At 36.7% G+C, this 20,241-nt stretch overlaps 1 protein-coding gene across 1 annotated transcript in view; it reads right to left on the minus strand.

The window, feature by feature from the left end:
- RORA (RAR related orphan receptor A) overlaps positions 1-20,241 on the minus strand; it is a 378,120-nt gene that overhangs the window by 109,267 nt on the left and 248,612 nt on the right. Inside the window, exon 3 of the mRNA XM_075045494.1 lies at positions 329-358. Coding sequence (XP_074901595.1) covers positions 329-358 — 30 coding nt within the window. The remainder of the gene's footprint in view (positions 1-328; positions 359-20,241) is intronic.

A 20,241-nucleotide genomic window follows, 5' to 3' on the forward strand; every position in this document is an offset into this window, starting at 1 on the left:
TGTATTTTCTGGATACATTACTTATCAGCTAGCTGTAAGGTATACATACTAGAATAAGGAATTCTGCCTTTCTTCACAACTTCCTTTCTTCTGACCTCTGATTTAACACATATGCGAACGCACACACATATACACACACATGCATTGTATATTCATTTAGACAACAGTTCAGGTGAGGACTGGAACCACTCTGAAGCAGAAAACCCACCAGAATTTTTAAAACAGAGCCTTCTCAGACCAGACCGACACCTAACAGTCTGAGCGCCACATCACAGCCTAACATGAATTCCATTTGTAAGAGAAGGCCAAATCAAAAGATCTTACTTACATGTATGAGTCTTCTTCGTTACAGAAATACCTGTAGGGAAGAAATGATACCAATGTTAGTAAAGCGACCACTGAGTAAATTCTTTTGACACGTATTTCATCATTAAACTATTTTATTTCAGACACACAGTGGCCACTGTAAAAGAGGAATGAAAATTGCAATGATTTGTATGTTAGAGGTGGGAGGATCCCCCTTCTTTGCATGCAGACTTTAATGGTATATTCTCTCCTTGCACCTCATCAATAAATGTTTCAATGTGTATTGCTTAAGTTTTGTTGTTGGAATGCATATCCACATGCTGCTGTTTTAAAACTGAAGCTGATGCAAACAGAAGATACTAACAACGCTATGGAAGCCCCCTTTTATTTTTCATGGTTAAAAATTTTTCCACAGTCATATTAACTAGTGCACATCAAACTACCCAGACAGAACAGATTTGAGCAGTACAACAATTCATTTGCTATGTTACTAAGTTCAAGTAGTTCCTTGACTGCAAGCTGTAGCTTATGCTCATTAAAACCAAATAAACAGCTCTCTCAATATGATTATTACTTGCCATAATTCTAAGCCAGATGCAAATATCTCCAAGCTGTTAAAATATGTACTTTCTGATGTAATAAAGATGTTTTTATGCTAGACAGGCATGTGGCAGCAATCATCAACAATGGTCCAGTGCCAGTGAAATTTGAGAGGTATTTAAAGAAAGCAACAGAGTGAACAGAATGAGGCAAAATTCATAATACCAAATAAAGATAAAATTAACTCTGTTAAATGTCATTGGAATTCATGCTTGAATACAAACAATATTGTCTCCACTTTAGTAGCTAACTGGTGCTGTACTCAGACCCCTCAGTATTTAAGCTCCACTCTCCTTGGGGGGAATTTTATGAGAGGAGAAAGAGGTTACTGGAAGCAGTACAAGTATTTGAAACATTTCATTTGTGACTAAGGCCTGTAATGAAATTTTGGAATTGAAATTGTTTGGCTTACTATTCATGAAAGACAGAGAGACCTGAATCTCCTTAGCTACCCTCTTATTCTTTTAACGACCTCTTCCAAAACCAAAGTACTGCTGGAAAAAATAGGCTTTTATTTCAGGCTTCTTTGTTGCAGAACATCTCAGGGAAGCAGTAGGTTATAATAATTCAGAAAAATATAGATACCTTATTTGCAAATTTAGAGTTAACTTCCAAAGCCAACAGTTTTCAAACTATTCATGTTTTTGGCAGATACATAAATCCACAATGCCAACCCCAAATATGTAGCTATCAAGTTTGACGTAAACTTCATCAGGATTTTTTTTTTTTAATTGCACTTGTGTTGCTATTGGCCTTTTGGTTTTGAACCACCAAGTTCTACCAGTGTGAGCACTGGAAACTTTCTTTTCCCTGGAAGGAAAAGCTGAGGGACTCCAGGCTTTGGGAAGAGAAGTTCCGAGCACTTCCTTTGAGTAGTTTTGTAAATGTGAAACACTGGTAAGCAATTAACAAAAATCAGAATTCTAGAACTGGGTTATGTATGTGTACTGACTTGAAGTGAAAGGTCTCAGCCAAATCTGCACATTCCTCATGCCAGGAATTAGGGTTGTAGCCTCAAACTGTAGAGCCAGGGTGAGCAATAAGAACAAAAGGAAAACAAGCATAACAAAAATAAAACCTTTTAGTTACAAAAGTAGCTACTACAGGGGGCAAATTCATCCTTTAAATTCGTATTTGTAAGAGCCAGCTTTCTTGTATTTTCATTCCAGTCCAATCATTACTGGCTGACTTAGAGTAGGTGGAGAGGACAGGATAGCTGCATGTGTCAAGGAAGTGAGTGTTATTATAGGAAGGATAGCTTAGGGCAAGAAGAGGGGCAGAGTGAGAAGAAGCAGAAAGATCTAAAGTATCTATGTCAAAATGCACAAATAATAATCTTGTGCACTCTTTGGTATGAGTGCAAAACCCCCTCTCTCTAGGTTTTTCTAAAGTTCTGACTTACCCTTAGAATTTGAAATTACATCTGTCATTAGAACAATTGTTCTTCCACCAAGGAAGAGCATTTTTGCTGCTTTTTGACTGCTTGAGTGACCACTAAACATCACGTACAGCTCCTGACAGAGTCTTCATCATCACGAACTGTCCTAACATCCCCTTGGCAGAAGTACTTGCCCCACCCTTGCCTATCTGGCCAGCTCCTACAATTTTAAGGATGTTTTATGGAATGCAAAATGAAGAGAAAAAGGTCTTAAATCTGAACAGCATTTGCAAAACTTCTTCTCCCAACACTAGTGCTAATAAATGGATACATCGGTGCTCTTTCAGCATTATGGGAGCCATATGTGTACTTTTCTCAGAAAATAATGCTTTCTGTAAAATCACTTTGAACAGAAAGTGCTTATGCTGTCACTTCTGATTACTCACAGCCTCTTCACAATGGGATTTGCCACAGCACAAAACAGACTTAGCTGTATTCGCTGACTGAGGGCCTACTTTCCCCTGATACGTGAAACAGTGATGGAAATATTAGTGCTTATATTTTTCTACCTAATTTTTTTTATATGAGATGAGTGGTGGGTTTTTCCAATCAGATGTTTCCATAATAATTACCGATTACCACCTGGTAAGGCCTTTTAGCTGTTTCATGCAGATATTTTTCGATAACCTTTTAAAACAACAGCTTAGAGGTAGGCTTTTTTTGCATCTTCTTCATAATTACACTGGTGGTTGCAGTGAAACCAAAGTATTTTGCTTTGAACTGTGGTTTTACAGTGACTAACTGCAAGCTGGTGGAACAAGGATAAATGTTGCCAGTGAGTTCAACAGGATTATATTTAAATTAATCAGGAATCTTTTCTTAGGTTAAAATGAGTTGTGAATTTTTAAGAAACCTTCCCTTTCACAGCAGTAACTTTAAGGGACTAGAAAAACTGAGCAAAAAATATACCAGCATATCCAAACAGCTACTTAGGCTAGATACATTATAACTAGTGCTTTAAATATAAATATTAAGTATGCAACACATTCCTACATCATTGCGATCAGTTTTAGTTTTAATGCAGGAAGCCAATGACTCTGCTATTCAGAACAGTCAAGAAATATAATAATCTCCTAGAAATGAGTGTATCATGAAAAAAAAAAAAATCAGTCTGGAAACTACTTAATATAAAAAAGGGGAGTTACAAGATCTTTCGCTTTCTTTGGGCCAGTGCTAACTCCCACTTGCATATATGTTTGAATGCCTTTCCTATGAGCCATATCCTAGAAGTCTTATGCAGACACGTTCTTTTGAAATCAACAGGATCTCTTGAGAAACTAATTCTGCAAGTCCAACATACATCAGTAATTTTCTTCACAAGATTAGGCATGATTAACTGGGATTGCTCTTGTTTGTAATTATTTCTGGGACTGGACCATCAGTTTACATAGATTCGAGTAGACACTATATAATAAAACCTAAACCTAATACACCATCGAAATACAAAAAATTATTTATTTTTAACAAGTGGAGCACAAAGAACCTACTGATTCCTTTCAAGATGTTACTTAATGTAAAATCCAATTTTTTAATGGGCTTCATTTCAAAATGTGATAAACTGGAGTAATATGTGACCAGTTGTCACTATTAGCACTACCCTAAACAGCCAGCTTTCCATTCTTATTTAACAATAAAAAAAAAAAAAAAAAGAGAGGAAGAAACCACCCTAACTTCAGTGTTGCTAATACGGAAAGACTTCCTGACTTAACCAACTAGACTTCAAAGTACAGCAAAGGAAATGTCATGAAAATACCACAACATATCACTGCCATGGTTATCAGTGAGTGAAAGTTTCAGTATTACAGTTATCACAGAATTTATCACTTCAGCAGTGCAATTTGACATTCCTGATCAACACCAAATCTTAAACAAATTAACTTCTTAGACTTTTCATTGTTGCTATGCAATGCTCTTGGCAACAATTGACTTTTTTTTTTTTTTTTTTTTTTTTAGTGAGAAGAATTCATACAAAATTCCCTTTCCCCCTCCCACTAACAATATGTAATTTGCCATGATATGTGGTATTTACAAAAATAGCTTTCTGGATGCAATGAACTTTGAAAAGAGTATCTACCAACAGAGACAGGATATTCTTTTGCAAGCAGTTAGCCTGACTGACCTTCACTAGCCAACTTCAAATAAAGATAACAATATCTTCAAGTACAAAAAGAGACTCAGATATTTTATACATCATAAGCTATTTCTCACAGTTGCCCATCCAAATAAAGAAGCATAATGAAACACTGCTTACTCTGTGAACCCAGATCCCTGCTGCTGTTGTACAGTTGTCAACTTCCCATATTTCAAGGGGAAAACATACTTTGATGTACAGAAAGATAAGTAAAAAGTCCCCAGTCTGGCAGAATATATTACTCTGCAAAATATCAAAGGAGGATATTCTTGAGTGCAATTTTCTTAAACCTCCAAGAAAACTCTTCCTCAGAAGTTTGTATGGATAAACAGATGCCTCACTGGCAAAGCTCAAAACTAGTCTCCAGGACTTCTGTTAAGCACTGTTGTGTTTTCTGCTTTTTGTGCCAAAATCAGGTGATTAGTATTGGTCTGATGACAGTATATCTATGTAGATGGTATATGTACATGATGCTTTGCTCATGTGGCTGTGTGTATCAATATATATGTATTTGGGTTTTTTTACTTTCTTTTACCCTCCACTCAAGCCAGCATTGTGGCTCTAGCATGTTTTGGAACTTAGTCATTTTATGATGGATTGGAAGTCTTGTGGAAAAAAGTTAAAATTTTAAACTCTAAGCCTCCTGCCTGATGTATTGTGTAAAATCAGAAAGAAAATGTATTACAAGCTTAGATCCCACTGTGTTTCATCCTGTTGCTCCACTTCTTTTTTCACTCTGTCACTACACAAAGCTAGCAATTAAGGTGGAAGATTATATGTAACACTCAGGCAGTTGCAGAGAACATACCAAAGCAGAATAATAGATTTAGGTGTATTCAGAAAGGAGTTCATTCTTTTAGAAACTTTAATAATGGTTTATATTAAAGTCTGTAAGGTTCTCTGGCTTGAATGAATTTTGTGGTCTTTGTAGGCCATTGTTTATGGTGACCAAGGTAAAAATAACATACAAGTACTGTAAATAGAACTTAAGTGAATTTAATCAAAATGATGTTGCAAAACAGTGTCTTTGTCTTGGACAGAAGAGCTGCTAATAATGATCAACACACACTACTGAAAGTGCTCCAAGTAATTTTAGTATTTCATTTCAAAAATTGTTAATGGACACCAATGCTTACAGTTCACTCAAAAGAGAAATTATGTGCTAGGGTAGCAAGGATCAAGGACAACATCCACTAGGCATGTAAGAACAAGGAAACTTCACTTAATTATGAAAAAAAAAAGGCAAAAAAAGGAAAAAAAAAGCTTTTTTTCCTAAATAACTTGAAATGTGATGACTGTAATTTTTCAATAAATATTCCAGTTTTTCCCAGACTCGTTCACAGCTTTTACTGAAAAGGAAAGAGCTCACCATGTGAAACAAGGGGTTTTCAGCAGGTCTAGATCATTCTTTTGTTCTTAAGTCCATAGACATATACCAAAGTCCCAGGAATCAAGATTGACCTAAATACGACAGTACTGAAAAAAAACAACCTTGCTCTCCTAAAATTCACAGCTGTTTCTTATACCTAAATTTTAACCAGAGCATTATTCAGAGTTTTATTTTTGAGGTGTTGCTTTAGACTTATTCCTATAATCATATGGTTATATCAGAATTAGCTACACAAAATATTTCACAACACAACTATTTTACTTTCTACTCAAATACAGATGCAGGATATTTGAGACAAACAGATTAAAAGCAAGAATTTTAAAAAAATGTTTTGACGTTATTTTACTGAGCTTTTAGCCCTTGCAAATCAGACTGGCTTCCTGATTCTGCATCATCTAGGCATTTTATGACTTCATTTTTCAGTAGTGGACAGCCTCCCCTGCCCAATACCCCTTAAAATGATAGTAGCACCTGTGAAAACTGTAATTCTTTCAAAGTTACAGAGTATTCGCAAGAGAGAAAACACCACTATTGTGAGTTGTCATCTGTACAATTCTCAGTTAAAAGAATTTCCTGTCCTTTCTAAATTCTTCCCAAATCAAAATGTCTTAACAGACCCCAAACTGATTTCAAACCTCTGATGCCAAAACTGCTCCAAAAGAAACAAGAATTTAAGAAACAATTTCAAGATCCAAGTGTCCATGTTTAAGGCTGAGATGATACTCTTGTTGTTACAGATGCACTTACTGTTAGCTCAAAATTAAAATACTAACTTCTCATTTGTGATTAATATTGAACAAACCATACCTCCCAATATCATTCTGGACAATTGACCACATGCAACTCCTTGTTTCAAATCTTCTTACAAACAATCTGTTCCTAGCTGTATGGAAACCTTAGATTAACATTTGATGCTGGATTGAAGAGTCATCTTTTTATGTGTGGATCTCACACACACAAATAGTTACTAGGTGCTGGCATCATATGTGACTGATGGCACAGAGTGCTGTCATTTTTTTCTCTGATGTGAGATTAAATACTGAACAAATCTGGGAAAATTACAAACAAAACTCTTAATTGTGAAGATGATGATCTTTAACCACTTATTCATTCTTGTACAACCTCACTGAAGGTCCCTCTGAGCTTTAACGTTTCTTTTGTCCTCACAAATAAACAAACAGTGTCTTAGGTTAGGAGAAATGAAATGAAGAATCTTCATTAAATAGCCATTATATTCTTATGTGACAAATGTCACCACAGAACATACGGCCAGAGATCAGGCTAAATATCTGCCCCACATTTGTACTGTATTTCACACACTACAAGTCAAAGATAGTTCAGAACTGTATGTAAGAATGTATTTCCAGAAGGACTCTTTATAGAAAAACCATGAATTAGCTTTGTTTTAATGACTCAGTTACACAATCAACCGAGCAAATCACAGTCAGGATTTCAAAATAGTCTTGCAGAGCAACACAGTTATGTTGACAGAATCCAGCCGCACATACAAAGTTGCATAAATCCAAGTAAACCCCTACAGTTCTTGAAATAGACTACAAAGTGTAAGGAAAACCATCATTTCTAAAAACCATCACAGACTCTTTTAGTATTGTATATTTACTCAAACTCTGAGCCTTACTGTAAGTCACCATTTTACAGTGACAGGAGAACATTGTCGTGAGTACGGCAGACACCACCACTGTAAGCACTATACTTTCCTCCCCGTGACATTCAAAGAAAAGAGTCTTCTTCAGCTAAAGGCCCTCTCCTATCAGCACACTAATGGTAACAGTTCGTTTAACTTGCACTAGAGATATGGGCAAGAAGCTCTGCAATGTGTGTGGTTTCCTGGGGGGAATCAATCCTCACAGCTGGCCTTCCCTACCATTTGATTCATTGACTACAGCTCTACTTCCTTTCTACTCAGTGTGATCTTGGACAAAGAAAATATCCCAGCAGATGTGAACCATTAAACGAGTAGCACCATTTTTGCAAACTCCCTGCTTGTTGATATTAGGAAGAGTCAAACAGCACCATTTGTAAAAGCAGCGAGTTTGGCATATGCATGCCCACGCGTGTACGTGTGCTGGACACCCCATAGTCTATACTATTGTGCAGGTAGTAGTATGGCTTCTGTCCTCCATTTTAAAGCATAAAATTACATTTTACTTGGCTGCTCTCCCAGACCTACCGTATCAGGCACCTCATCCCAAGAATACTTTTGAAGTAATTTCAAAGCAACGCTTTACTTAAACATTGCACTCTCCATTCTTATACAAGCCTTTCAGACTGCCTTTTTCAACACTGCTGACAACTTCACACTTAAAAGCATGAGCCAGGCCTCAAAGGGTTCATGGTATTTTCATAAAATCCAGAAAATTATCAAACTACAAATAAAAATTAAGGGTAGGAGCTATCTTCCTGCACGTTAACTCAGGCCAACTGTTTTCAGTCATTTCTCCAGGCGCATGGAAATCTAACTGTCCTTAAAGCAAAACTGAAATTCTCACAGAGAGGCCCAGGAGCTGAGATATTAGCTGAGATGGCAACCACAAGGCTGCAGCGGTCCTGATTATGCCAATTCTCACCTAGAGGCAGTCCTTCAAGATGGGAGATAAAAGAAGCCTCAATGCCCCAATTCTGTGCCTTCAGGTGGCTAAAACTACAATGTGAACATTTTCATACAGGCTGCCAAAGCTCTTTCACATATGTAAACCAAAACAAAATGAAACAAAACCAAACAACTATCAAATGTGTAGCTGTAGTCCTTATTACTTAAATTTTGTGCAACAGGAATTCATTATTTAAGAATATTGCAAAGTTAAATACATTGGATTATGATTTAAAATGATCTGATGGATATTCTTATGTCAGAGAAGGGAAAATAATGGTTTCTATTTAGAACACATTTTAAGATATAATTGTAGGTTATTTTTCTTCTTATTTTACCCTTTAATATCTTTCAATAAAGTCTATTGTATTTAAGAATATATCCATTTATCTTCTAGGTTCTCAGTGATGCTACAGCAACCAAGGAAAACCCCTCAGTATTTCTATGACCAGGAAAAAAAACCAACCCTGTTCATGAGTTGTCCATAAGTAGAATATGACCATAAAAGTCTAGAAGGTGTATACATTCATAAAATACAACAAACCAACCCCCCAAAAAAGAAATACATTTCCTTAATTCAGGAGTTACTGATCCACTCAGTTTACTGAAACCACGTCCGGTGAATGTTGGTGCTGCAGTGGGCTACCTGCTTTTACATATAGTGTTTGCATCTACAAAATTAATCCATTTAAGATGTAAGCCTCCAGGATTCAGTAATACAACAAATACTTACCAGTCACAGAACCCAGTCTTGTTGAGCATTAAGCCGTTCATAGCATATTGTACCATACAATGTTTGGTATGACAGAATCTATTTGAAATAGCATTAATATGCCACGTAAGATACTCTAAATTTCACAGAATGCAAATACATTCTGGAAAACAGTCTCCTGCTCTAGCTACACCCTTCTCACCCAGCTGCCCTTTCTGTAGCTTATGTTCTGGGCTAATTAAAACTAATAAAATCATCACTCACAGATGTCTGTACACACCCTGGAAGTACCTTTGTCCAGTTCTGTCTCATACAATTATGTAGCATTTCTTTTGTAGAAAAAATCAGCAGTTGCAATGTCAATTCTTTCCATCATCCAGATTTCTTTCCACTTAGTGTAACTATTTGCACTAAAACTCATTTAATATTACATCACTCGAGATGGGAGTGACTTGTCAGCATCAGGTAGGCTCCGTGTGTCAGTCTGACACCGGAGCCCAAGGATTCTTCAGGTGAAAGGAAACAAATGACAGAGCGTCATGTTCTGAAGTATATTTTCACAGGAATAAATGGTTTTAAATGATTGCATGTATGTACCTCTTCCTTCAAAAGCAAAACAAAATCTAAAAATAAATTAAAAGGACAGAACTGTTTTGGAGTTCAGGAACTTCAAATCTACATCTATGCATCTATCCTCTTTTTTACAAGAGCTTAAATCAAAGCTGGCATCCAAAATACTTGGTTAATAGGTATGCTGCAACATGCCCTGCTGGTTAGTTACATGCAGGTATTCTTCCTCCTTTTGGTCTTAGTCAAATATGCTCACTTCTCGAGAGAGAGATCAATCATCGAGACTGCTGTCATTTCAAAATTTCAAAAACTCATTACCAATTCAAATGTCAGTCTTCACTGCCTGGTTCTCAGGAATAACCATGAAGAGTGTTCACAGATGAATTCTTTCAAATAAGCAAAATTTACGTAATTTTAAAAAGTATACATAAATTCTTCTAACACCTTTCTATGAGACATAAAGTTTGTACGCTCATCAGTAAAAGAGATAACCACCTGCAATTTATTCATGTATTCAAAGCAGAGTAATTCTTTTGCATGGCTAAATAAAAATGCTACTTGTTTTTGTCCCTTAAAGCCAGTGGTGATTGTATATTGCAGGCAATTTCTGGCAAACAGAAGTCCTCACAGACACCCAGTATTAGAGCATTAAGTATGCTCTTAATCCATACCAAAACAAAATTTCAGCTTCATAGAGTTTTAACTGCTGGATAAAGTGATGACAATGAATAGACAAAGATTATTAGTAGTATCGCAAAGATACCAATGCTAATGAGAAGAGCACCTTGCTACTAAGTTTTGCCTGTACAACATTCCAATGCCTTTAAGCAGTTCCTACTGTCCCACTACAAATACTGCTTGGTCAACTCTATGACAATGGTCACTTTTAATAAAAAAAAAAAGATGCATCCATGGACTATTCAAATGTACAACTCTGATGGCAGTGGAAAGAGCTGGTCAGGTTGTAAAATTGGGATGAAAAAGGATATAGGAAAGTTACAAAGTAATTGGAACTTGCTGTGTATTCTACCTCAAAGATGGCATTTTGACTAGCACAATCCTCCCTGATAGAACACAGATATGGCTTCACTGCCGAGCTGGAAGAAATGGCGCGGGGGAAGGACACTATGAAGTGATTTATCAACCCCATTTGCTCTGACATACAAGTCGCTCTGGGAGATCTCCGATCCAAATATAGCCACAACAAAGTCCAGGTTAACTTTTGAGAACAAGCAAGAATATCATACAAGGTGATATGCTTGCAAGCTACAAGCACTATTTTTTTTTTGTCAATTCCTTCTCTAACTTACAATCAACCTGTGCAATAGCACTTTATCAAGTAACTTCCATGACTGACTGTAGGTGGAGTTGCAATGTTTACAAAGGTGTGAGGAACTTTGTCAAAAAAATATAATTGCATTCAGGTAAAGCCCCAAATGCTCAGATTTATTCCACACCAAAAAGCAGGCAACTCTACTATGGGTACTATTTTTTGTGTGTCTTCCTTGGTGTTACTGGGTTGGCTTTTTTGCAGTACTTCACATCATCAAGTTAGTGCTTATACATCCTCAAAACCCAAACACTATCTGCAGTTTACAGACAAAGAAACAGAAACTAAGTAGTTATGTAACTACAAGTCATGTATGTATAAAATGGGTTGCCTGGCTCATAGCAGCAATCTTAATTCAAAAACTCTCCAAGCAAGGATTTTCTCACTGCATCTTTCACAATCAGTTCATGACTTCATCAAGATGACTGAGATATCACAAGATAAGCACTATAACATGTCTGAGGACCAGAATTTTAATGCTGCATCTCACACTGTAACCCACATATTTTAGAAATGAAATTTGGGCCTCCATTCTAAAAGTAGTTTCATGTAATAATGTTCTAAGGTCACATTATTTTATCTGTATGTGCTAAGATCTCATCATGAATACACAGAAAACAAATGTTTCTTAAAGGTTTTTCAAATCATCCTATAGTATTGAATAGATAATACCATACGGACTACAGAGAATTCAGTGTTTTTTCTGTAGATTTCTACAGGATTTAAAATGACAGCTGTCTCATAAGGTAGTTATTTCTCTGCCATGCAAGCCCTTTCAAAATCATTAAGGATGTTTATTAGGCTGACTGAATTCCTTGGTACACCTCAACGACTTTAATCTACTTAACACCTTGGATGAGTTTGGCCCATTGTACATCAAATGAAGCCAGCTTTGGATATCAGGTTCTTACTATGACTGGAGGATTATTTTAAGTTTAATTGAAAGGTCACCAATATTTTTAATAAGGAGTGTATTTTCTTTGCTCAGTTGTTCTGCAAAGTATTTATAAGGTAATATTTTTGATCCAGAAAAATTGATTCCTTACACATTACTTCATCTATCCCAACTGAATACTTTAGCTGCAATATGCTTGTACATTTGCCTTTTGGTATTCTTCTCAGACTGACTGTTGCAAAAATTACACTTTTTTCAAGCAGTCTCCTATCATGGTAGCTTTTTCCTTTTTTTTTTAATTTCAAAATATACCGAGGTTGAATCTCAACTTTTCATTGCTTTGCTCTCCTGAGGAAAAGAAGTAAGATTCTATTATGTCGTCTTCATCAGCTTCGATGAATGAGGGGAAAATAGGGAGAGGGAATGATTTGTACTAGAAGTTCATGCAAAATTTGAGACTTGAATATAGCACAAGTAGCACTTCAACACTTCAGACTCCTTCAGTGCCGAGACCCCTGGAGAGTTGAGTTTAAATCACTAAACTTATTTCAGGAAAGGGGAGAACACTCTGGAGAAAAGTCTGTCGACTCCAGCAAAATTAATAAACTGGTTGCTCCTGATGTGAACTACATTTCTTGACAGGAGTTTGACAAATTTCTAATTCCCTCTTAGCTAGCTTGTGAATACTGCACTTGTTGCTCCTTTTTAACAGTTATTTAATACGACAGCACAATAGAAGTGATAAAAATTGCTAAGTTTCACTCACCTTGCACTTTCAGTGCCAGTTATAAGTGATAAAGGAAAACTATGACCTTCCTCAATGTCTATCAAAAAAGGCAGCCCACTCTTTCCTCATTTAAAATGCTCATGTACAGAAAAAAAAAAGTTTAATCCCCATTAAGTAATTTTTGTTTAAAGAAATCGGAATTAATAAATTGAAACAGATCTCAAATAAAAACTCCATAACATTATGCATTTTTTACTAAAGACAGGGGCCAGTTGTCTTGTCTCACATGTGCTACAAATGTAAAGAGAATTAGTGAAATTTATTTTTCATCTGACTGCGTTCATCTAGCATAATTATACCCCAAATTTGGTTGGACATTCACTTTTCAGTTTTTCTTTTCTTCTTCTTCTTAAAGACCATTGCTGTTTTCATTGTTTCCATGTGTTTAGGATGCCAGCTCTTTTGCAGTGCTCACTGCACTGCTGTGATGGTTGGTGATGCACAGTACAGCCAAAATCTCAGCAGATCCCTGTACTCAGGGACTAGTGGAAAAGCTTAATTCTTTTGCACAGATGATTATGTTCCAGAATTCAAATGCAGCTCATAATATATTTATGTTTCAAAAAATAGAATAAGGTGTTAATATTCCTTGACCTACAGTATATTTTAGAATTTCTAGAATAAAAATGCTTATGAGATAGCTGAATTACACTAAACAAAGCCATAAACCAAATCAGAATGGAGTCCATTTGCTTTTTATAACATATACTAAAAAGTGGTATTTACCATCTCAGGAAGATAAGTCAAAAAGGACATGATGAATCAATGCCCCAAAAGTGACGTAGTTTGCAGCACAAAGGCCCTTTTTATTATTGTAAGATAAGGTTTTGTTTGCTTCAACTATTCAATTATAGAGCACAGATACCACTCCGATGTATTTTTCACTTACATTAGGGCTCTGGCATGCCTGTAATTGTATGGCAAGGTTGATATGTTTCCCATGATCCTGGACCTAGGAGCACCTTTCCATTAAGTAGGAAAGATCTTCCATCAGGAGATCAAAAGAGCTTCCCTTAAAAGCTCTACTCAAGAGTAGGAAAATACCTGTTGTGGATAAAGGGGAGGAAAGATCATGTTAAGAAGTGTCCTAAAATACTGTGTGGATATGTGTACTGTATACAAAACCAATGATCACGCCACAACTATAATCACCTGAAAAGTACAGTTGGGACTCTGCACTTGTTCTCCAGTCTTCTGGCAGCTTTGTTAATAGCCAAATGTGTGTTCCTGTTTACAGTGTATGACAATAAATGTGTGTGTTGCATCTGCCATTCCAAAACCTCCTACTGCAATGCACATGGGCTTCACTCATAGATTTGAGGAATGTGATTTGCAAAGCAGCCTACAGCCTATTAACTCTTGAATCATCCTGGCTGGGTTAGTCTTGTCGATTTGTTCTTTCAGATTTGAAAGGTTTCTTGTTTATTATACATTAAACTTGAAATGCAGCAGAGTACTTCAAACACGTATTTACCACTTTCAATATGTATATCAACTTGGCACAGAAAAAAGAAAGTTAATTTTAGATATAAGCCCCAAGCAAAAATCCTGCTTCCAACATACATTTCAGACTGACTTCAGCCTTTTTTTCCCCCTCTGTGCACTTAACTCATGGAAGCTATCAGTGTCATGTATCTCTCTTCTTATACATAAGCCTGTGGGAAGAGACCCGTTTCTATGACTTCAGTGAGCTGATATGATTGGTACAGCATGGTTGAACCTTCAAGGCTGAAGTTATGTGGTTAAGATTTCAACGGTATGCACTAAGACTTGAAGGACCCATACTCACATTCTGGTTTTGCCATCAATTCCTCCAATGACTGTGCAGAATTCACATAATTTCTAGTATTACAATCTCCTACCAACAAAATAGGTAAATCCAGCCTGTTTCTTCCTCTCTTTGCCTAGTCAGTTCATATAATAATCTTTTTAAGATGGGTCCTGATTCTTGATATAAGTTTGGATCAACTTTATTAATTGGTGCTTCTTAACTATTAAAAATATTCTCTAGGTCAAAATCACTGAGGATCATCACAATGAAAAGATTTATTGTTGGAAAGAAAGAAACCTGTTTAAAACAAATGATTTTTCAGTCTATTCTGTACTTTATATCACCATCCAAAACACCTACCAGAAACTATCTATAACCACATTTAGCCAGCAAAATTCTTTCCTTAAACTTTCTGCTCCCTGAAGACAACGGTCCCCTCAGGAATACAGCAAGAGCTTTTACGAATGCTTGGAAGCAATATGAAGCTGTGTAGCTGTTGAAAAAAAAGGCCATGAAAATATCCAAATAATCCCACATTAGTTATTCTCAGGGCTCCAGGGAAATTAAACAAGGGTGGGAAAAAGGCATAACCTGACTCCTTTACATACACAGCTCAAATTTACAGTATTAGCAATTGAAGCTCAAGACAAGAAAATTGAGCACTGGTCTGTAAATTCATTCTAATGACATCACTGCCAGGATTATCCTTTCGGGGATGGCTTGTGTAGGGGGTTGGGAGGAGAAGGCAAGGGATTGAGGAAGGGAGATTTGATTATGTTTAAGCTATTTCAATTTGAGGATGCTCTTAACTGACAAAATAGAAAGCATCTTATCTGAGAAGGGATTTCACTCAGCTGCTTTAAAAATCCTCCATACATACTGAAAGTCAGCACATTCCCTGGAGGATCAATTGGCTTGACAAACTCTAGACATCCTCTATACCATCTTTAAAAAAAAAAAAAAAGAAAAAAAAAAAAAGTATTTCCATAGAAAAACTTTCTCCAGGCAAAAGCATGACATGCAAGGGTTTGTCCTGGGGCAATTAAAAAAGAACTTTTTATAAGTAAATTTAGTGCTCGCAAAAGTTGCTGCATTGACAACACTCGATACCAAAGGGTTGTCTTTAATCCAACAAGCTGCAGCAGGGCAAATGTCTCTTCTGCCACTGCTCTTTATCTCAAAGTAGGATGAACTAGATCTAAAGGGGGGGTGAGAGGGAGCTTAGCTCTTCAGGCTCATTCATCAGGAAAACTTACTTTTAACTCACAAGCTGTCTCACTGATTTAGAGAAAACTCTCATCCAAATATTTGAGGTGCTTAAATGACTTCCTCCGTTTTAAGCAGCAAAGTATTGGTCTCTGCTGAAAGGGCCAAGACAACTGCCAACTGTAGTCAACAAAGCTCTGAATGAAGCTGTTTGGTACACAGGTGAAAAGCCGGTAAGAAAATGACATCTGCTTCAGAAGATTTCTCAGATTGCCTGCACTAAAACACTGAGTTTATCTACGATATTGCCTAACAGTAGTCAATTTCAAGAAAGCTGTTCCTTTTGAAAATGATACAGAATAATATTTGTAAACTTTTTGTATAAGATTATACTTTTTGTATTAAGTTTATTACTGTATTTGCACACCACACTTCTAAACAATTATCCCTAGACAGCAGTGATACCCACAGAATTATTCCTAAAAAGACAAAGTATAAAAAGAATGTCATTTAAGGAAAAAAGCTTTCGGTTTTAAAAATCTGAAATTACAGATGATCATCCTTACAGGTGGACTTATGATCCTTTGCAGAATACAGAAAATTTAGCAACTAAACCACAAAAGTCAGATTGGCTGAAATGTGATCCTTATCTGGAACTCAAGGGAAGGATTGCCAAATCACAGCCAGATCCTCGCAGCTGGAAGATCCCCTGGCAGCTGTTGGTTGGGTCATAAGCTGGGGTAGCTGAGCACTGCCGATTCCCAGACTGGATCTGATCTCCACAGCATGGAAATCAGCCATGCTCATCCACATCAACTAACGCAGTGCTGCTACAGCACTGCCTTGGCACATAAAGAAACTTACTTTAAGGTGCCTAGAGTTCCTCTAACCTTACATTTAGGAATACAGTTTCATGCAGATAGTAAGTGTGAATGCTTCCTCTGTACAACTAATTGATAATAGTTGAACATGCACTTTCCATTCTACATTTGTTTCTGAGAAAATTTAAGTTGCCACTGCTGTGCATACTTATTACAACCAGTCTAGCATTCTTCCTTCTTTTAAACTAACTTGTCTGCTATCAGATTTGGCACCAACTAATGAAATAGGTGGGTTGTCTTTTTTTTCAACTGCTTTCAAAGAGGACTTTACAGTTGAGGCGTTCCAAGGTTCTGTGGGGCCACCACACATTCCACATGCAAACAAAACTCCCCTTAACTTCAACATGACCAGTATAGGATGGAATACTGTACCTTGACCTGCTGGGCAAGAACTATGTAATTTGGCATGTGTCTTAAGCCTGACAGCATGGTTTATTGTGCTCCCTTTTGAGATAATACAGCCTGCCTGTAACAAACACTTCTGGGTAAATGTCTCTACTAGTTAATACATGTAATAGGCTGAACAAAAAACTGTAGTATGAGCTCCACTAAAAAGAAGTGAGTTACATGTGCTCATTAGAGTTATATCAAGGTTACTGTATGCATTAAAAAATGATGGCATGTCTCCAAGCAGCTCTTGTGTTCTACAGTCTTAAACATGAGAGTTTATTACCTTAGAAATGACTTTTTAAGAAACATGACTATGGCTTTATCTCACCACAACACAGAAAACTGGACAGAGTTAGTTTAGCATTCTCTTGTGATCCAAATATTTATGCTAACCCAAGTATTCCCAGGAAGACGTGCACCCAGTGTTCCATCAATCCTTAAACAGCTAACATATTTTTGTTTTCTTATTTCTCTGAACCATGTACATTAAAGAATGAAAAACCTAGGAGAACTACTGCCTAAGACACTTCACATAAAAATAACACATTACTTTGTAACATCAGTAGCACTGCATAAATGCAACCAAGAGTAGTACTTGAATCAAAAGATAAGAAAAGGACACAGAAGAGACAACTAAAGGAAAAAAAAAAAGTAATCTGGGGGAATTTTGAAAGTAAGAATCCACTAACAACTAATTGAAAACACTGGATAAATTCTCTAAGCAGCTCCGGTGATGTTTCCATAAAGGAATTCAATGCTTCAGTGCCCACTTTCATTTGTGCGTACAGAAAATAGATATTTGCATATGCAGCTAAATGTGTACATGTGAATAGCTGGATATGTATTTTCCCATACAGATGGGCAATTTTGTCAATACATCTAAGGCAAGGATTTTGAATGTGTCCTTGAGCCAGGCATTCAATCTCTGTTCCCCATCTGCGTTACAGGGATAATATTGCCTCACAGGGATTCCATGAGTGAGGATAAATAGGATTAAGTTTGAAAGGTGCTAATACATCCCAGAAAGCTCATATAAATATATCCTGATAGGTTTCTAACTAATATCATCACACCACAACATTCAGTTATCTGACAGATACTCAACAATAGTATTGGCCAGTTGGTTTAAATTAGTAATTGCTATCCACTGGTTGGGGGGGTTTTGTTGGGTTTGGTTTTTTTTTTTCATTTTCCACTCAAAATCCTGGCAAATGTGATGAAAAATGATGATATGGCAAAGCAGAGTTCAGAAAAAATCTTCAAAACCCGACAAGACTTAAATTTACCTTTTACTAACCTGAATTGCCATGCTCACCAGGGGTCAGACAAGGAATTTATTAACATGTGGAAAGAGCCTCTTTTGGATGCACTGAAAATGAGCAGTATTCATTACTAAAAATCATACACGAGTTGTATAAATATTTACCGAGCTGAAAGAACATGTTGGCCAATGTTTTCCACAAATCGGTAGAAGGGAATCTCTAATTAATGAAACCAAAGCTGTAGGGCTTTACTAGGCACTTAAGACCAGTTCTGGAAGCTAAATGCAAATGCCATAGTTCAAACACTAGAGTCTATTAAGTCCTAGTGCACTCTTGCTCTCAGCTGACTGCCTGCAAACTGTGAAGAGGATTAAGGTGGATGGGATCACTGCCAACTTGAAGCTGTTAAATGACTGCATTACAAAAAAAGCTCCATAACTCACTGTTGTTGAATATTTTTCCTACAAAATTCTCAGCCATTGGAAAGATAAATAGGGAGGGGGAAAGGTTACTTTTTTTTTTTTTTTTGCAAGTTGAAGTGCATTTACTGCACTGAGAACAGCAGGATCATAACCACCTGACCCACTGAATACAAATAATAACTGGGAAAAAAAAGCACAATAATTAATGACTAACTGTATGTGCATTTCATTAAGTACAAACAGCTGTCATAAACATCTTAATTTAAAGAGCTGCTGGATAGGGAATTACAGCACTGTAAAAAGCTTCTTCCTTCTGCTGCTCCACAGAACCAGAACATATCAAGGCTTTAAATTTTTAAACATGGCTTTCATGTTCTTTGGTGCACAAAAAAAATCTCTGAAAAATCAGCTTGTTAAGAGATTCATCTAGCAGCTTCCTACCTTTCTTTCTGTCTGGAATGCTTCCGTACACTGAACAGAGATCATTCTGCTTATCAAGGTTTTTAATAATTTTTAAAAATTATTTAAACAGTGGAGTAACTTAACCTCATTTAGGTGGATACTATTCCTCATTATATCCAGAGTATAAGCAGTGCTAAAATGTCACATCTTCTGTTAAATTGGGCAGACCTCAACATTTGCCCAACTTTTTCTTACAGGTAACAATGTTATCGTAACTAAGGTCTGCAATATTTGAAAGCCACAAAGACAGACCACTTCTCATACCCAGGGTGTAGCCAGAGCAAATTTACAGAAGGAGAGCAACTCTACAGTTATAATAACAAGTTATTATCAAAGGAATAGAAGAATTTTGTGCATGCCAAAACCTTCTCAAAATGGCAGTCCACTGCTGTCTGCTCACTGTATACAACATTTTCAAGATGAACTGATCCTAGCAGTACTACCTCCTCTATTAAGAAAAGTTACTTTATTTGCCACACCATATTTGAACATGTGGGGTTTTTTATTGCCTCCTCTTGCCAGTAAAGAATGACTAATAGCTGTAATTTGTAATTTCCCAGCTTTTGTGGTTTCTGCTTTAAGCAGCGTTCCTTATCTTTTGTGAGTTTCAATTTGGGGAAACTTGTCTTTTATACAATATTTTTTTCCTATTTTGTGTCAAGTTATCACCTTCTGGGTCCTAACTATAGTGCAGGTGAGAAGTACACTGACAAACACGGTGACTGAGACTTTTTTTTTGTTTTGATAAGGCTGCAAACAGTGCTGGTATCAGAAACATTATCTGCCTGTGTTGGTCAAGCAAAGCATGCTGGAATCAAACAATCTTTCAGATTCTGAGACTGAACCATGAAAGGTACCAACAACAGGAAACACCACTTCCCCCCCAAGAAAGGCTTTTCTTTTCAAAAGCACACTCTGCAGTGTCCCTGCCAAAAGGAACACTTGGTATTCATTTTCAGTCCTGGCATACATTAAATCCTTCCTTTTAGATGCACAAGCAGCTGACTTAGGCCTTTGAAAACTTTGATCCTCATCTCCCTTCCAAGCTGTAACTTAGCTCCTCTGCTGCACAACCCC

The sequence above is a fragment of the Buteo buteo genome, chromosome 13 (genome assembly GCF_964188355.1).
Source record: "Buteo buteo chromosome 13, bButBut1.hap1.1, whole genome shotgun sequence".
Taxonomy (NCBI): domain Eukaryota; kingdom Metazoa; phylum Chordata; class Aves; order Accipitriformes; family Accipitridae; genus Buteo; species Buteo buteo.